At 40.2% G+C, this 19,421-nt stretch overlaps 1 protein-coding gene and 1 long non-coding RNA gene across 2 annotated transcripts in view; one reads left to right on the forward strand and one right to left on the reverse strand.

Annotated features, from left to right (window-relative positions):
- LOC132346120 (uncharacterized) overlaps window positions 1–2,587 on the reverse strand; it is a 68,785-nt gene extending 66,198 nt beyond the window's left edge. The window contains exons 1-2 of the long non-coding RNA XR_009495837.1: window positions 2,478–2,587; window positions 1,541–1,661 (exon numbers count right to left, since the gene is read on the reverse strand). This is a non-coding gene — a long non-coding RNA (uncharacterized lncRNA). The remainder of the gene's footprint in view (window positions 1–1,540; window positions 1,662–2,477) is intronic.
- ARG1 (arginase 1) lies at window positions 1,513–18,502 on the forward strand. Its single transcript, NM_001046154.1, is given in 8 exon segments — window positions 1,513–1,635; window positions 6,215–6,287; window positions 10,066–10,240; window positions 12,082–12,241; window positions 13,069–13,163; window positions 16,101–16,205; window positions 16,419–16,555; window positions 16,803–18,502. Coding segments are annotated over 8 exon segments (969 nt in total). The 5' UTR covers window positions 1,513–1,578; the 3' UTR covers window positions 16,970–18,502.
- Window positions 18,503–19,421: the final 919 nt, after the last annotated feature.

Here is a 19,421-nt window from a genome sequence, read left to right on the forward strand (position 1 = left end):
TAAATATCTAGGATATGCAAGCAAATCCACAAGTAAAAGATAGGAAGACCATGGAAAATATTCCTCTTAAAATGGACCTTGTAAGACCTTATTGAATTTACACATTCAATAAATATTTATTGAGTGCCTATCACATGTCAACACTGCTCTGGGCACCAGGGTTACAGCAGACAAATTTCCTGCCCTTATGAAATTTAAATAGTCCACAACCTTCTCTCTTACCAATAAGAAAAAGAAATTAGTTTCTACTAAATGAATTTTCCTTTAAAATTATAATTGTGTCATTTTAAAATTGGAAGAATTTTTAAGGTGCATTTCTTCTAATTCCATACATTTGTGATAATATTCCCAGGGCACAGTGGCCTGACGCATAAACACAGATGAATGTCACCTATGTGTCATAGGTGACACTTCATCTGTGTTTAGAATGTAAAGGCCAGTAGTTAGATGGGTCCAGAATTGCTATGACTGAGTCACGGCTTTTCCATTTTGTGCCATTTGGCAACCTCTCTGAGTTTTAGTTCCTTCATCAGTAAAATAACAAATAATGAGACAGCTCATACAATTCATATGAGGATTAAATGAGATAATATAAAACAAAACAGCATCTGGCACACGATAAAAATTCAATCATGACTCTTTTTACATCTTTATTTCATGTTGATATTGAGTCCAGTAATTGTTATTTCCCCATGCATATCATGGGGCTTTCCAGGTGGCAAGGATTCCACCTACCAGTGCAGGAGATGCAAGAGACATGGGTTTGATCCCTGGGTCAGGAAAATCTCCTGGAGTAGGAAGTGGCACCCACTCCAGTATTCTTGCCTGGAGAATTCCATGGACAGAGGAGTCTGGCAGGTTACAGTCCATGGGGTCACAAAAAGTTGGACACAGCTGAGCACAACAGACATATGCTATTTCAAAATTAGTATGGTAACACTTCTGGTTATTAATCAGGCAATTAATTTTTTCTTTAATTAATAATCAGAAAGGGAAGTCATATGCCTTCCCTGAGACCTACCCTGGTAGTGTGTGAGGTGTGTCTTGTAGATTAACCATTAATCCTAGAGTGAAAACTGAATTCAGGGTTGTCGGGCTGGAAAAGATGTGAGACACCATCTTGCCAGTCCCCGGTTTTTTGCCACAGGCAGATGCACAGACCTGAAAGAGGTAAGTACCATGCTCTGAGTTTGCACAGCTAGAACTATGGCACTTCTCCTGTGGTTATAATTAATTATGATCAGAAAAGATGACTGTGGTTAAGAAATCATGGTTGTGATTAGGAAACATTAGTGTTACCAGGTGGCTCTGTGAACTGGGTGTGAACTGGCTCCATGAATGACCTCAATTAATTAGAGACCTAGACTCAGGAGGACTCAAAGTTATTCCGAGTATGAATGTGCTGGACTTCACTTGACTGTTGCTTTGGTTCAGTAGGTGGAGCCACTCTTCCTCATTAGAGTAAACAGATTCAACTCAATTATAAATAGAAAAAAATATGTGCCCTCCGCCATTGAGAGCTGCAGAGAGTGACGACTACCTGGAGACCTCGGGCGCCGCGGTCAGCAGTGTTGGAGCATGAGTTCCAAGCCACAGTCCATCGGGGTCATTGGAGCTCCCTTCTCAAAGGGCCAGGTGAGTCAAATTCTGGCTTTGAATAACTGCAGTTTATGAGAAAAGTTACGAATTTCAAAATTAGTAAGGTGTCACTGTCTGGTTAGTTAAACAGCCTGATACAACCTGACCTGAAATTTATACTAAAGTCTTTTCATCATTTTACATCATTGTATAATTATGGTCACAAATCCACTTATAACATTAGATTTATAACTATAACACCTAATCCCAGCCCCAGCCAGTTTTATTTAAGTGTGCCGAACTTTTCTTCATTTTTTGAGAAAATAATTTTATTTGAGTGGAAATAGACGATTTCTGCCTTGTAGCTACTCATTTAGATGTCCATGCTCTTATCGCTCTTGGTGTTACTGTGTATATGTAGAAGGAGATAGAATTTTAGGAAAATATATTTTTTTAGTTATATAATTAATACCTAGAAAAATTCATAGATGGGTGGTAAATTTTAAGTTTTAAAAATGTGAATAAACTAAATATTATTGATTTATCAACATTTTGAGTTATTTATATTATTTTAGAGCTTTAATGATTCTATAAAATTGTTGATTCATGGATTAGGTGGAGTTCTTTGTGTACCTCCTTTTGAGGGATGAAAAAAGAAAAGCAAAAAAGGAAACCCACCTGCAGATTGATCACATTGAAAAGACTATTGGAACTCCCAAGTTCTAAAACATGCCAACAACTCTTAAATATACTGTCTTTTTTTTTCTTGCCCAGGCACACTCATTCTGGTAAATTTAATGAGATTACAGATATCTTCAACTCCTCCAAGTGTCTGTGCTAAAGGGGTGGGGGAAGAATAAAACAAAAGCAAATAAAATAAAGTGTGAATTCAAACTCACCATGCAGATTTTTTTGAGGTTGTGGTTGTTTTAAATGAGGTTTCTCGGGTTTCTTAGAACTTTCTCTTTGCCCAGTTGAGCAGTGTATTGCTTCTCTTAGTTCTGAACTCTTGCTTTGCACTCTGTGACTTTTTTTTATTACAAAACAAATTGGGACAGGTCAGAGGTTAGAGATGCGAACTGTATTTGAAATGTCAGTCAAAACTGCTTCACTTCCCTTGGAAATCTTTCAAAGTTCTCTCCCGAAACACAGGCAGGTTTTGCTGACAAAGAGGTATTTCTTATAATGCTGGGCTTAATTGCAAATTCCTCAATGTACTCACCTATTCTGACAGGTTCTAACAAAGATCACAATAAAATAATTGATTAAAAAAAAAGAAGAAGAAGAAAAGGGGATGGAGGGAGAAAGGAAGAAAGAAAGGGAGAGAGGGAGGGAGGAAATGGCTTGAACATGCTCTGATCCCTGGACCCCAGCAGAAGGCCACATGCTGATAACAACAGCCCCTCTAGGGGATAACATTTTGAAACATAGCTTTTTCCGTTCTCCATGATTCTTTCTCCTGCCTCTACAGCCCCTCCTTATTAAAACATGGCACCATGCAAAGAGTAAGACACTACCGACCCATACACACACACACACACACACACACACACACGAGAATGAAGCTTCTTGTTTTAAGAGATTTTTCTACTCTAAGCCATAGCATAGAAGGGAAAAATCAGCCAACATATGAATTTCTGTCCCTAGCCAAGGGACATAAAATTTGGATAAACAAGCAAAGGAGAGGATTAAAGGGCAGATGACTAGAAGGTTGAATCTGAAAAAGAACTCCATCCTCAGCCCCACAGCCTTGCAGGGCAGTGGTTGAGGGGAGGGGGTGGTGACCAAAAATGAAGTAGGTATTATATCTATTGTCCCGTCGTGTTAGCTAAGGCTCAGAGGGCTATGGTAATTTGTTCAAGGTCACACTGCTTTGACTCCGTAATTCCAGACACTGATACCAAAGCCTGTGCTCCTGACCTGAGCTGTTACATCTTTAGTTCTACAGCGGATCTTGGAGTTGTGGTCAATTAGGGATTGGAGCCTAGCTTCAAAGTCAGTAGTGCTAACAAGGAACAATGAGGAAAGACCAAACATGAGAAGCATTTTAAATCAGATGGAAAATAAAAGCTAGAAAGTGTCAATCTGGGAAGCTGAACAACGGTGCTATTGTAAATATACAGCCAGCCCTCCATATTTGTGGGAATGTCTTTACTGTCATTTTATGTAAGGCACTTGAGCATCTGTGTGGGGGAGGGGAGGGTGTCCTGGTCAATCCTATACAGATCTGGAGGAGAAATTTTAGTATCAGTTAAGGGGTTGTATAAGATTTCTTCTTTTTTTTTTTTTTAATAATTCTGAAAGTTCAGAGTGGTTTTATTTTTGAAATTTTTATTGAAATATAGTAGATTTACAATGTTTTAGTTTTGAGTGTACAGCAAAATGATTTAGTTATATATATATATATATATATAATTTTAGTTCTTTTCCGTTGAAGGTTATTATAAGATATTGAATATAGTTCTCTGTGCCCTACAGTAGGTCCTCTTTGGTTATCTGTTTTGTATATATTAGTGTGCATATTTTAATTCCAAACTCCTAATTTATCCCCTCGTCTCTATCTCCCCTTTGGTAGCCATAAATTTGCTTTCTATGTTTGTCAGCCTATTTTTGTTTTGTAAATAAGTTCATTTGTCAGGAGTGTTTAAAATTTGTTCCAAAGTTTGAAAGGGAGAGGGCAAAAGTCAGGGAGTTTTATGACACTGACAATTTCTGAACACCTACTAAGTGTCAGCTCTATAATACAGTGCTGGAAGTGTAGAGAAGATTGGACAGAAATCTAATAAAGGAGAGAAGACAATGACAAATAACTCAATCAAGGCAAAATTTTAGCCAAGTAGCACTCTGCTGCTGCTGCTAAGTCACTTCAGTCATGTCCGACTCGGTGCGACCCCAGAGACGGCAGCCCACCAGGCTCCCCCATCCCTGGGATTCTCCAGGCAAGAACACTGGAGTGGGTTGCCATTTCCTTCTCCAATGCATGAAAGTGAAAAGTGAAAGTGAAGTTGCTCAGTCATGTCCGACTCCTAGCAAACCCATGGACTGAAGCCTACCAGGCTCCTCCATCCGTGGGATTTTCCAGGCAAGAGTACTGGAGTGGGGTGCCACTGGAGTTTAAAAATTGTACCTACTTGTTGAGGGGGTAGGGGTGGGAGTCATAAAAAAAAAAGGCAGTGAAGTGAAGGAGCAAATGTGCCTGGCTGAGCCTGGTGTTGGGGGGGAGTCCCTTGCTGCCAGGGACAGGAATTTGCCATGGAGGATTTGCCTGGTAGTCAGGGCAAGTCATCTGGTAATTTGAGGTGGGAGGAACTTCCGCTTAGTTTGGTGCCACAATGCAACCCTGAGGATGGACACAGGTGTCTTTCGGCACATCTTCCCACCTGACGGCAGGCTTCCCAGGCGGCACTGGTGGTGAGGTGCAGGAGGCCTAAGAGACAAGGGTTGGTTCGCTGGTTTGGGAAGATCACCTGGAGAAGGGAATCCAGAAGGACAGCCCCTCTCCAGTATTCTTGCTTGGAGAATTTCATGGACAGAGGAGACCTGTGGGCTATAGTCCATGAGGTCGCTAAGTGTTGGACACCACTGAGTGACTAACACTTTCACTTTTTCACTCCCACCTAACAGCACAGAGTACCTTTCTCTATTGAAAAGCCTTGTTGGAAATTGGAATCAGAGAGACACATAAAAGAACTATTTCTTTAGATGGCTTATCTGCCAGGGGGCTGGAGAAGACTTACTGCAAGGAAGAAGCATGCTAGCTTCCCCGATGTAAAAAGAGCAAAGGTAGCATTGTGCCAACCATGCTTAGACAGGTCAAAACTTGAAATACTGGGTTGGTCTTTGTGAGTTCATCTCCCAAGTGATGATTTTCCCTGCTGCCTCCTTTCTCCGCAAGAGCCCTAACTTACTACCATGCAGACCTGCACGTAGGTCTGTCTGATGTCATGCTCTTTTTTTTTTTTTTTACCCTATGTTTTGACTCAAGCTGTTCTCCAGGTTTGCAAAGTTTCTTCATCACCCCATCTATTTTCCTAAATGACCTACTCATGTTGCAGGACTCAGCAGAAATGTCAGCCTGTTCTCTAAAGAATTCTCTGAAACTTCTCCACCCCTGACAGGGTTAAGAACATCCTGTTTTTGTGGTTACAATATCTTTTAACTGTGTTGATGTAAATCTCTAAGTATTATAATTGGGATTATTAATAAATATCCAAATTCCCTATTCACTTGTGAGTCACTCAAAGACAAAAGCCCTCTCCTTTGGATCATTGTATCTCTATCTCTCAGAGTGCTTTGGTACAAAACGCGTCCACTGTGTTGGTAACATAGTGTGATGGAGAAAAGAAGCTGCAAGTTTTGGGATCCAAACCATCTGGATGTGAACTAAGGCTCTGCCATTTGTTCGCTGTGTGCCTGTAGGAAAGTTATACAACCTTTTTGATTCTATATCTTCATATTTGACATAGGAGTAATTCAATCTACCTTGCTGTGATGACAGTGAGATAATGTAAATTCCTGACCCTGTAGGTACTCAAAAAGTGATAGTTACTCTTCAACTCATTAATGAGAAAGGTTTCTATTGTGGGGGTTTGATGATATGATAATGTCTGAATTACTCTATGTTTTCATTGTTCAGCCACGAGGAGGGGTGGAAGAAGGCCCTACAGTACTTAGAAAGGCTGGTCTGCTTGAGAAACTTAAAGAACTAGGTAACTGTTTACTTAATCAATTTTTTATTAAAGTATAGTTGATGTACAATATTATATGTTACATATTTATACAGTATAGTGATTCATAATTTTCAAGGTTATACTCCATTTACAGTTATTGTAAAATGCTGGCTATATTTCCTATGCTGTACATTACATCCTTGTAGCTTATTTTATTTGTAATAGCTTGTACCTCTCAACCCTCTACTCCTATATTGCCCCTCCCCCACCCCTTCCCCACTGGTAACCACTGGTTTGAACAAGGTAATTCCTAAGTTGAAAGCTGATCAGCCCAATTTCTTTCTTACTCTGAAGGAAGGTCCAGGCTTCTGTTAAGAGAGGGTGTGTCTGGAGTGACATTTATACCACAGTGACATTATAGCAGCATTGGCTATAACCTTAGAAGTACATCTTACTAAAAAAAAAGCAGTGAAGGGGAGAATGCTCAGTAAACACTGCTGGATGAATATCCTCACTCAGATATTTTGTCTTTCCAGTGAGACTACTCTTAGAGTAATCTGTGTGTGAAGAACTAGGGGGTGGGTGCATGGTAGGGGATTCAGGGAAACTGAAAATGAAAAGCCAGGGCAGCAGAAAGTACATTACTAACAAAAGGATCCTTATTTGTAAAAAGAAATAAAATAAGATGGTTATATAATAATAATAGCAGTACCTAGTATTTGCATTAACATCCTAGTATGTGTACATATATACATATATTCTGTATATACACATGAGCATGCAGATGAAAAGTAGTATAATTTTAAAAGTATGGGCTAAAGTAAAGGTCATCTTTATATGTAAAACCCTGATGAAATGTTGGGGAGGATAGAGATCAATCAGAACTCTCATGTATTTCTGGTGGGAATGCATAAATACACAGCCACTTTGGAAAGCAGTTTGGCAGTTTTTTAAATAAACATGCATTTACCTCTTGACCCAGCAAATCTTCTCCTAGAGATTTACCAAGAGAAGTGATAACATGTACTACAAAGTCTTCTTCTTGAATGTTTGTAGTAGCATTATTTATAAAAGTCAGGAAATGGAAACAACAAATGCTCATCAACTGGTGAAGGGATAAAGAAAAAGTGGTACATCCGTACCATGGGGGTAATACTCAACAATAAACAGGAACACAGGCAAGAACATGGGTGAATCTCAAAGACATCATGCTGAAGGAAAGGGGCCAGACACAAAAGGCTATAAACTGTATGATGTATATGAAATTCTAAGAAAGACAAAAGCCTAGCAAGAGAAAGATCAGCAGTTGCCTGTGCGAAAAGACACAGATTGACTTAAAGGGCAGGAGGGAATTTGGGAAGTACTGAAAATATTCTGAAAGTGAAAAAATTCTAAATCTTTATTATGGTGGTACTTGCAAGACTGTGAATATTTCTAAGACTAGCTGACTTGTAAATTTAAAATGAGTGTATTTTAGTGAATAACAATTATACCCCATAAAGTTAAAAAAAAAGAAAAGACCCCAAGCGAGAATAGAAAGCTAGATCCTTCAGTTAACAAGCGTAGTTTGGCCACATTTTATATCCACTTGAATCTCTTGAAGGTGTTACTGATTCATGGATACACATGGACATGTAATAAGTACAATATACTATGACTGATTAATTCAGAACACTGTACTTATCCCATATCACACTTTTGCATGAAACCTGTACCTTGAAGCCTAAGCAGGGCCTTTTAGGAAGTGAGCCTAGGTCTTTAGAATCTTTACGCTATGCTACGCTAAGTCACTTCGATTGTGACCGACTCTGTGCGACCCCATAGACGGCAGCCCACCAGGCTCCCCTGTCCCTGGGATTCTCCAGGCAAGAACACTGGAGTGGGTTGCCATTTCCTTCTCCAATGCATGAAAGTGAAAAGTGAAAGTGAAGTCGCTCAGTCGTGTCCGACTCTTAGCGACCCCATGGACTGCAACCCACCAGGCTCTTCCATCCATGGGATTTTCCGAGCAAGAGTACTGGAGTGGGGTGCCATTGCCTTCTCCGTTAGAATCTTTAGGTTATCTGTAATTTATTTAAAAAGTATAAAAATAGAGCCTTTATTTCCTGACCTCATGGAAGCATTATCAGATCAGTCTCTCAGTCGTGTCTGACTCTTTGCGACCCCATGAATCACAGCACGCCAGGCCTCCCTGTCCATCACCAACTCCCGGAGTTCACTGAGACTCATGTCCATCGAGTCAGTGATGCCATCCAGCCATCTCATCCTCTGTCGTCCCCTTCTCCTCTTGCCCCCAATCCCTCCCAGCATCAGAGTCTTTTCCAATGAGTCAATTCTTCACATGAGGTGGCCAAAGTACTGGAGTTTCAGCTTTAGCATCATTCTGTCCAAAGAAATCCCAGGGCTGATCTCCTTCAGAATGGACTGGTTGGATCTCCTTGTAGTCCAAGGGACTCTCTAGAGTCTTCTCCAACACCACAGTTCAAAAGCATCAATTCTTCGGTGCTCAGCCTTCTTCACAGTCCAACTCTCACATCCATACATGATCACTGGAAAAACCATACCTTGACTAGATGGACCTTTGTTGGCAAAGTAATGTCTCTGCTTTTGAATATGCTATCTAGGTTGGTCATAACTTTCCTTCCAAGGAGAAAGCGTCTTTTAATTTCATGGCTGCAGTCACCATCTGCAGTGATTTTGGAGCCCCCAAAAATAAAGTCTGACACTGTTTCCACTGTTTCCCCATCTATTTCCCATGAAGTGATGGAAGCATTAGGTTAATCATATATTCTTATTTAATTCAGACAGTCTCATTATGAGGCAGGTACAATGGGCAGGCAGAGTAGGAAGCTGAGTGGCTTCAGTTGGATGACCACTTGGAATGAAACCAAGGGCTCTTAATATAGTGTAAGGAAGTTGAGAAAATATCAGTGTCTTTTTTTTCTGAGCGTAAATATATATTGTTGCTGTTCAGTTGCTAAGTTGTGTCCAACTCTTTTGTGACCCCATGGACTGAAGCTGGTCAGGCTCCTCTGTCCATGTGATTCTCCAGGCAAGAATACTGGAAGGGGTTGTCATTTCCTTCTCCAGGGGATCTTCCCAACCCAGGGATCAAACCCAGGTCTTCTACTTGGCAGGTGGACGTTTTACCACTGAGCCACCTGGGAAGCCCTATATATATATATATATGTATAAATACATTTTTTTAAAAACAGCTTTTTATTACCTACACAAAACAAGCTTATCATAGAAAAGTGAACAGCACACAAGCAGAACCCAAGACAGTGTCGCCATGCCTCAAGCCCAAACCAGCTTATCACTGTTACACTTTCATGTCTAGCCTAACTGACTGAGTCAAGAATTTTCAGAGAACCCAGTATAGCAGACAGCGGTATAGAACCCAGTATACAGCAGGCACTGGTGTGCAGTGAAGTTGGGATGATGATGTCAGCTAATAGTGGATATGGTTTTTACTTTCATGAGATTTTACAGCCATTCCAGGTTCTTTTTTTTTTTTTTGCAAATACACCTATTTGGTAAAATTGGAATTATCCTAAAGTCTGTTTTATAATCACCTTTACTAACCTAACTTCCCCGGTGGCTCAGACGGTAAAGTGTCTGTCTACAATGCGGGAGACCCGGGTTCGATCCCTAGGTTGGGAAGATCCCTTGGAGAAGGAACTGGCAATCCACTCCAGTGCGATTGCCTGGAAAATCCCATGGATTGAGGAGCCTGGTAGGCTACAGTCCATGGGGTCGAAAAGAGTCAGACACAACTGAGCTACTTCACTTACTAACCTAAAACTTTTAATTATAGAGTGTGATGTGAAAGATTATGGGGACCTGTCCTTTGCTGATAATCTTGATGACAGTCCCTTTCAAATTGTGAAGAATCCAAGGTGTGTGGGAAAAGCAAGTGAAAAGCTGGCTGATGTGGTGGCAGAAGTCAAGAAGACTGGAAGGATCAGCCTTGTCCTGGGCGGAGACCACAGGTCTTTTTTTTAAATGTTTATCTCTATGGGAGTCTGGTATAAATACGGTGAAGGAAGTATAACCAAAACCATGAGAAGAGAGAAAATAGGAAAGGAAAGTATTGATCAATATTTTATATCACATTTTCTGTCTTGTTTCTTTTAATTTTATTGATTACTACTTTATTTTGGAAACAAAAACTTCCCTCTGTTTGAAGTCTGTTATGACCTTTTTCTATGACAGCAGAAAATACATGGTATGTGAATGGATTTCAGCAAAATGTTCAAGCTTACATTCCTAAATAAATAAGCACTGAGGAAATTAATAGTCAGCCTATTGTACTTGATTAGTGATAACAGAAATAACTTATGTCAACAAGTAAAGCATGTGTTTCACACTATCAAAGTAGTAATTATCAAACTTTTGAAATACACATGCATATATAAAAGAAAAAAAACAGTGGCAATTGTTCTCTAGAAACTATTTCTACTAGAATTTTGAAAATCTGTTACATTTCCTGCCTGCCATAATTTTTCCCTTGTATGTAATTTTAACCATTGTATGCGTTATCCTGTTTTGTTCATCTACACTACAGATTTCCTTATGTTATTAATACCTCACAATACATATGAGCATAATTTTTTACTGTTGCTTGATATTTCATCTAGGTATGATATCTCTCTCTATATATATATGTGTGTATATATATATATATATATATATCTCCATGTTGTCAGATATTCAGGTTATTTTCAAATGTCACCATTATGAATAATGTGGTAAAGATAATGTTGTGTGTGAGTCTGCCCATGTTTACTCTCAAGGTCCCAGGACATGTAATCAGAAGTACGATTAGATCAAAAGTGCAAAGACTACAATGACTCTTAATGCAGGAGTCAATTACTTCAGCCCCCTTCATATTTTCCTTGAAAGCCAAAGTGTTTTCAGGACTTCTGTGACAAAACTCATGTTGAGTAACTGGAGCTCTCTTTTTTTAAGTAAAAAAAATTTGTAAGTGGGAATTTTGACTGGCGCATGGACAAAGGAAAACAAACCTGAAGGGAAAGACAAAGAGCATCAAGAAAGGCCTGCTTCTGAAAGCTCACGGTTCTCTGGAGGGTTCCTGAGCGTTCACAAGTGGGACAATGCAGACTTTGTATGGCAAATCCTGGTCTTTTAACTTTTGTGTGAGATACTACTTAGCTTTGCCATTCTGGCAAGTTTTATGGAGCTTGGAGTGTTTGAGATGAATTTTGAGGGTTCTGGACCTGGCTAAGAGTGAGTCCTTAAATACGTAGCAGGAGACTAGAAAGTTCCAGCAGAGGATCTGAACATTTAATAGAGTGAGCGTCCAGGATACACTGGCTGAAGTAGATGTAAGGGTTTTGAGTGATGGTCCCCAACTGTAAAAGAATTGGATTTTAAGAAAAATGGGAGGACTCTGTCATAATTCACTTGGGAGAATTAAGTATTTACCAAGAGAGATGAGAGTACAGAAAATGAGCCTGTTTTAACCCTGAGAACTGAGTGATATCTCATGCTAAAAAACTTGTGTGGCTACTGTCTTTTCACATATTTAATTTTTAGTGAAACTAGAATTTGCTATTAGAAGGTGGTTTTGAAGAAAAATGAAAGTTTTTTTAGTAATGCCGTTACAGTGAATAAATATAACTTGTTAGTAAATATTGTGTTAGGTATACTTTATTGCGATTGTTTAATTGGGATCTTCAGTTTAAAATCTCTCATAAATATTAGCCACTTTGACTTAAAGAAAAATCAGGCAAGAATATTGTGTAAATGATGTGATAAACATACTGATACTGCAAACCTGATGTTCACACGAACTTCTTTTCCTTTAAAGTTTGGCGATCGGCAGCATCTCTGGCCATGCCAGGGTCCACCCAGACCTCTGTGTCATTTGGGTGGATGCTCACACGGACATCAACACTCCACTGACAACCAAAACCGGGAACTTGCATGGACAACCTGTGTCTTTCCTTCTGAAGGAACTAAAGGAAAAGGTAAACAGCTGGTTGGTATTCTGTTACAGAAGAATTGTCTTTAGCAGAAGTTCAGAAGCCAGAAGGGAAGTAAGAACCCCTGTGCCATTTTATTCTTGATTAATTTTCAAACCATTTTCTCAGCAGCCGATAAGCAATGGGGGGGAGGTGGACAGAGGTAGTGAGACTGTGTATCTCTACGTTTTTAACAGTTTGCAAACTGACTTCAGGAGTAGCTTCCCCCCCCTTTTCCCCCCCCTCAGAATTCCAAATAGTTTATGTAGATTCTCTGCTCTCAGAAAGGTGGAACACAATTCTCCACTCCTAAGTGGAGAATATGGCTGCTTAGTTTAGAGCCTTCCCCTAAGGTAGTATGAATTCCCGGCAAGGCCTATGTTCCCAGGACCACGGTGCTCTCCAGACTTCTTCCATGGGTGCTGTCTCTGTGCCTACAGTCATCCGAGCATGAGATTTGGCCCCTTACATCTTTAGGTTTAGAGAGATGAAGACCTTAAGTGAAGAAGTTCTAAGGGTTGGTGACAGAGGGGACAGGGTTCAAGGCACGGCCTGCTGTTTCAGATACATAATCCTTCTAGAAAGCGCAGGCAGCACAAGGTCGGGGGGCAAGGCAGACTAGTGGGTGACTGTGGAGGGAGGGAAGCCACAGACAGTATGCTCGCTCCTCGGGTAGCACAGGAGGACAGACATTCTCTTCCTAATTTTATACTATATTTTAATGATTTCCTTGAATTTTATGTTCTGAATATAACATGCAATCTAACATGTGTCCTTAACTTTCAATATAAGATTTGCTTATGTATAACCCAATGGAACCATTGCAATTCTAGATGCCTGAGGTCCCAGGATTCTACTGGGTGGCTCCCTGCATATCTGCCAAAGACATTGTGTATATTGGTCTGAGAGATGTGGACCCTGGGGAACAGTAAGTTTATTTCTTGATGTGGTTTACCTTCCTTTTTGTCCTTTCTCATGTTAGGCGTGCTGGTCAAGTCAATGCGAAAAAATTATTTTCAGCATCAATTCTATATATCTATATGTGTGTGCTCAGACGCTCAGTTGTGCCCAACTCTTTGCAACCCCATGCCTGCCAGGCTCCTCTGTTCATGCGATTCTCCCAGCAAGAATACTGGTCTGGGTTCCCATTTCCTCCTCCAGGGGATCTTCCCCCTCCAGGGATAGAGATAAGAGAATATAGTCTCTTAAGTCTCCTGCATTGGCAGGCAGATTCTTTACCACTAGCACCACCTAGGAAACCCTATATCTATATCTGTATCTAAGTGCATGCTAAGTCACTTCAGTCATGTCTGACTCTTTGAAACCTATGGACTGTAGCCCGCCAGGCTTCTCTTTCTATGGGATTCTCCAGGCAAGAATACTGGAGTGGGTTGCCATACCCTCCTCCAGGGGATCTTTCCGACCCAGGGATCGAACCCATGTCTCTTATGTCTCCTGCATTGGCAGGTAGATTCTTTATTGCTGAGCCACCTAGGAAACCCGTCTGTATATAGATCTGTATCTATCAGATCAGATCAGATCAGTCGCTCAGTCCTGTCCGACTCTTTGCAACCTCATGAATCGCAGCACGCCAGGCCACCCTGTCCATCACCAACTCCCGGAGTTCACTGAGACTCACGTCCATCGAGTCAGTGATGCCATCCAGCCATCTCATCCTCTGTTGTCCCCTTCTCTTCCTGCCCCCAATCCCTCCCAGCATCAGAGTCTTTTCCAATGAGGCAACTCTTTGCATGAGGTGGCTAAAGTACTGGAGTTTCAGCTTTAGCATCATTCCATCCAAAGAAATCCCAGGGCTGATCTCCTTCAGAATGCACTGGTTGGATCTCCTTGCAGTCCAAGGGACTCAAGAGAGTCTTCTCCAACACCACAGTTCAAAAGCATCAATTCTTCGGCGCTCAGCCTTCTTCACAGTCCAACTCTCACATCCATACATGACCACAGGAAAAACCATAGCCTTGACTAGACGAACCTTTGTTGGCAAAGTAATGTCTCTGCTTTTGAATATGCTATCTAGGTTGGTCATCACTTTCCTTCCAAGGAGTAAGCGTCTTTTAACTGCTGCAGTCACCATCTGCAGTGATTTTGGAGCCCAGAAAAATCAAGTCTGACACTGTTTCCACTGTTTCCCCATCTATTTCCCATGAAGTGATGACACCAGATGCCATGATCTTCGTTTTCTGAATGCTGAGCTTTAAGCCAACTTTTTCACTCTCTACTTTCACCTTCATCAAGAGGCTTTTTAGTTCCTCTTCACTTTCTGCCATAAGGGTAGTGTCATCTGCATATCTGAGGTTATTGATATTTCTCCCGGCAATCTTGATTCCAGTTTGTGTTCTTCCAGTCCATCGTTTCTCATGATGTACTCTGCATAGAAGTTAAATAAACAGGGTGACAATATACAGCCTTGACATACTCCTTTTCCTATTTGGAACCAGTCTGTTGTTCCATGTCTAGTTCTAACTGTTGCTTCCTGACCTGCATACAAATTTCTCAAGAGGCAGATCAGGTGGTCTGGTATTTCCATCTCTTCCACAATTTTCCACAGTTGATTGTGATCCACACAGTCAAAGGCTTTGGCATAGTCAATAAAGCAGACATAGATGTTTTTCTGGAATTCTCTTGCTTTTTCTATGATCCAGCAGATGTTGGCAATTTGATCTCTGGTTCTTCTGCCTTTTCTAAAACCAGCTTGAACATCAGGAAGTTCACGGTTCACATATTGCTGAAGCCTGGCTTGGAGAATTTGGAGCATTCCTTTACTAGCGTGTGAGATGAGTGCAATTGTGTGGTAGTTTGAGCATTCTTTGGCATTGCCTTTCTTTGGGATTGGAATGAAAACTGACCTTTTCCAGTCCTGTGGCCACTGCTGAGTTTTCTAAATTTGCTGGCGTATTGAGTGCAGCACTTTCACAGCATCATCTTTCAGGATTTGGAATAGCTCAACTGGAATTCCATCACCTCCACTAGCTTTGTTCGTAGTGATGCTTTCTAAGGCCCACTTGACTTCACATTCCAGAATGCCTGGCTCTAGGTCAGTGATCACACCATCGTGATTATCTGGGTCGTGAATATACACATGTATATACATATACGAGCTTCCCGGGTGGCTCAGCAGTAAAGAATCTGCCTGCCAATGCAGAAGACGTGGGTTTGATTCCTGGGTTGGAAAGATCCCCTGGAGAAGGAAATGGCAACCTACCGCAGTATTCTTGCCTGGGAAATCCCATGGACAGAGGAGCCTGGTGGGCTACAGTTCATAGGGTTGCAAAGAGTCAGACAAGACTTACAAACGAAACAGCAACAACATAGATATATATGTATGTATTTAGGTGATTTTTACCTTGACTTGCTGTTTAAAAATTATTGATATATACATATAGTTCACCAAACTTAAATATATATTTTTAAAGATTTATGTTTTGGCTATGGTGAGTCTCTGGTGCTGCACATGGCCTTTCTCTAGTTGCGACGAGTGGGGGCTACTCTGTTGTGGTGCTTGGGCTTCCAACGTGGTGGTTTCTATTGTGAAGCATGGGCTCTAGAGCATGGGGGCTTCAGTAGTCACAGTGTGCGGCTTCAGCAGTTGTGGCTCACGGGCTCTGGAATGCTGGTTCAGTAGTTGTGGCACACTAGCTTAGTCACACTGCAGCACGTGATATCTTTCCAGACCAGGGATCGAACCAATGTCTGTTGCATTGCAAGGTGGATTATTAACCGGTGGACCACCAGGGAAGCCCCTTAAATAACTTTTGAATGTTACCACACTGATCTTTTCTCTAAAAGGAAACAAGAGGGTCAGCCTCCTTATAAACTGTAGATTCTCTTAATATCTTCTCTTTCATAGCTATATTTTGAAAACTCTGGGAATTAAATACTTTTCAATGACTGAAGTGGATAAACTGGGAATTGGCAAGGTGATGGAAGAAACATTCAGCTATCTACTAGGAAGGTATGATGTGTTTGTGTGTGTGTGTGTATAAACATAAATATTATTAAAACGACTTGCTACTAATACTAGTCAATGTAAGTTAATAACAAAGCCTGCAAGTATAATCATGAAAGTTCACAGGGTTGTCACTTTTTGTAAAACAAAGAACTGTATTTTTCTACTAAATATTAAACCACCAACTTTAACCTGAATTCCTTTCCCACCTTTTAAAAGAAAGAAAAGGCCAATTCATTTGAGCTTTGATGTTGATGGACTGGACCCATCTTTCACGCCAGCTACTGGCACACCAGTCCAGGGAGGTCTGACTTACAGAGAAGGTCTCTACATCACAGAAGAAATTTACAAAACAGGTGAGTAAAACTCTGAATGAATGCAAGACAAAGTGTACATCTGGCCAATATGTATCGATACCTCCCTGATCTGAAAACAAAGCCCCAACTTGACACTCTCTGAATGCCCACTGCATAATACAACAACTGAAATGTTTTCAGTTGTTACTACCTCTTTGCACTCCTGGATAATAATTCAAGTCAGTCTGTACTAAATTACAAATGTCAGCTATTTAATAAATTACATTATTTCCATTTGTTGTTATAGGTTTACTCTCAGGATTAGATATAATGGAAGTGAATCCGTCTCTGGGGAAGACACCAGAAGAAGTGACTCGAACAGTGAACACAACAGTAGCAATAACCATGGCTTGCTTTGGGGTTGCTCGAGAGGGTAACCATAAACCTATTGATTACCTTAGCCCACCAAAGTAAACATGGAATCATCATATAAAAAAGTCTCACAGCTAAATGACATAATTAGTAAATCTAATAAAGTTACAGTCATCGTCCCAAAGATTTGGTCTTTCAGGAAAATCTTTTGCCTGGGTAAATATTAGTACAATTAGTGTAAACTGTATCAATTCCCTCTTGGTGTGAAATTTAAGATATGGAAATGCTAACTTTTGTGAAATTAAAAAGTTTATATTCCCATTTTGGCAAAAGACTTATCCTTAGAGAAACATACATTCATATCCAAATAAAAATTTGCTGGCATTAAAAATAAACACTTTTATCAGCCCCAACATGTACAGTGGGACTCCTGATATCAGGAGACAGAGCTACCCAACTTGAAAAGGGACCATATTTCCATGTTGTTCAAAGCTGTAATGCCTAGAAACTGCTCTTCTCTATCTCTTTATAAGATTCTGTCATCCCTATACAAGTTTCTAAATACACGCAACACACACCGATACTGACACACACACACCCTGCTTAGACTACCATAAATACTTAAAAAACCACAGTGAAATTATTATCTCCAAAACACTGTAAGACCTTGGTTAAGTTATTTAAACTCTTTTGCTCTGGTTCCCTCATCTGTAAAATGGATTATTATAGGGTTTGGGCAGTCTCTAAGTTCACTGATGTTAGATGACCATGTCTCACTTTTTTTAAACCTCAAGCATGATATTGGTTAATATCATGTTAAGCATGGCTGCTATTCAGATAGTCTTTTGGGAAACAGAGGAAAGAAATCAACTATTTTTGTTTCTAAGATATGCTAATTTGGGTTGCGATTTCACTGAAAATTATCTGTGGCTTCCAAATGCCCCACCTTTCACTTATTTCAGTTGGTAAAGAATCTGCCTGCAATACGGGAGACCTGGCTTTGATCCCCGGGTCAGGAAGAGCCCCTGGAGAAGGGAATGACAACCCACTCCAGTATTCTTGCCTGGAGAATTCCATGGATAGAGAAGCCTGGTAGGCTACAGTCCAAGGGGTCCCAAAGAGTCAGACACAACTGAGCAATTAACACTTTCCCAAGTTTCCAAATGCCCCACCTTTCACTCACTGCAGTTAAGAGTGTACTCACTGGCTGAACTCCTGAACATCCTAAAAACTCATCTCAGCTCTATTATATAGTGAAGGAAGTGGAAAAGTAAGTGAAAATAAACTAGAATCAAAACAAGGGAAGTGAACTCTTTCCCTTTCCTCCAACTTACATTGAACTCAAAGTGGATTCTGTAATGAAGCAGGCTCCATGAAAGAATTTTTACTGTTATTCTTTTTTTTAAAAAGTTAATTTATTTTTTTTTATTGAAAGAGAATTGCTTTACAGAATTTTGCTGTTTCCTGTCAAACCTCAACATGAATCAGCCATAGGTGTATGTATATGTATATGTGTATATATATATATATATATATATATCCCCTCCCTTTTGTTATTCTTGTTATAACAGCTTTATGCGTTAAAGAGCCTCTACCATCTGATTGTTTATCTGCAATACAGAATTTTAAACCTGTTGACACTATGGACTTTGTAGAATAAGTGTTTTACTGAATAAGTTTTAGATAAGAGCAATTATAGTGGATCTTACTCTAGAGAACCTTATCCAGTACAGCAGTCACAGGCAGTTACATTAATTAAAGCTTAATAAAATATTCAGTTGCACACGGTAAGTGCTTAACAGGCACATGGAGCTACTAACTATTGAACTGTACAGCACAGATATGACTATTTCTACACTGCAGAAACGCCTAGTGAACACAGCCACTCTAAAGTTATCATTAGTTTTCAAAAAGAAAAATTTTAGGATGTAATGGATATAAGTATTTTATTCTCAACTGTATTCTAAACACAAATTAAGCTTCTGTCTTCTATTAATGTCTCTGATTAATACTAACCTCTTAAAAGCCTATTATGGGAAATCATATTCTCTTTTTTTTTAAGCTAGAGAGGAAAAACTGAATTTTTAATAAAATTAACTGGAATGTGTAAGTCCTTGGAGAAGGCAATGGCATCCCACTCCAGTACTCTTGCCTGGAGAATCCCATGGACGGAGGAGCCTGGTAGGCTGCAATCCACGGGGTCGCTAAGAGTCGGGACACGACTGAGCGACTTCACTTTCACTTTTCACTTTCATTCATTGGAGAAGGAAATGGCAACCCACTCCAGTGTTCTTGCCTGGAGAATCCCAGGGACTGGGGAGCCTGTGGGCTGCCGTCTATGGGGTCACACAGAGTCGGACACGACTGACGTGACTTAGCAGCAGCAGCAGCATTGTTACACTTATTTCTATTCCTTGAGGCAGCAAGAATATATTGAGACTAGGTTAAGAGTAATAGTTGAAATCATTTCTAGTATAAAATTTCTGGAGGATTTTAAGAATATCATTAGCTTAGAAAAATTGTTTATACCATTATACAAATTTTAAGCAGTCTT

Source organism: Bos taurus, chromosome 9 (genome assembly GCF_002263795.3).
Source record: "Bos taurus isolate L1 Dominette 01449 registration number 42190680 breed Hereford chromosome 9, ARS-UCD2.0, whole genome shotgun sequence".
Taxonomy (NCBI): Eukaryota; Metazoa; Chordata; class Mammalia; order Artiodactyla; family Bovidae; genus Bos; species Bos taurus.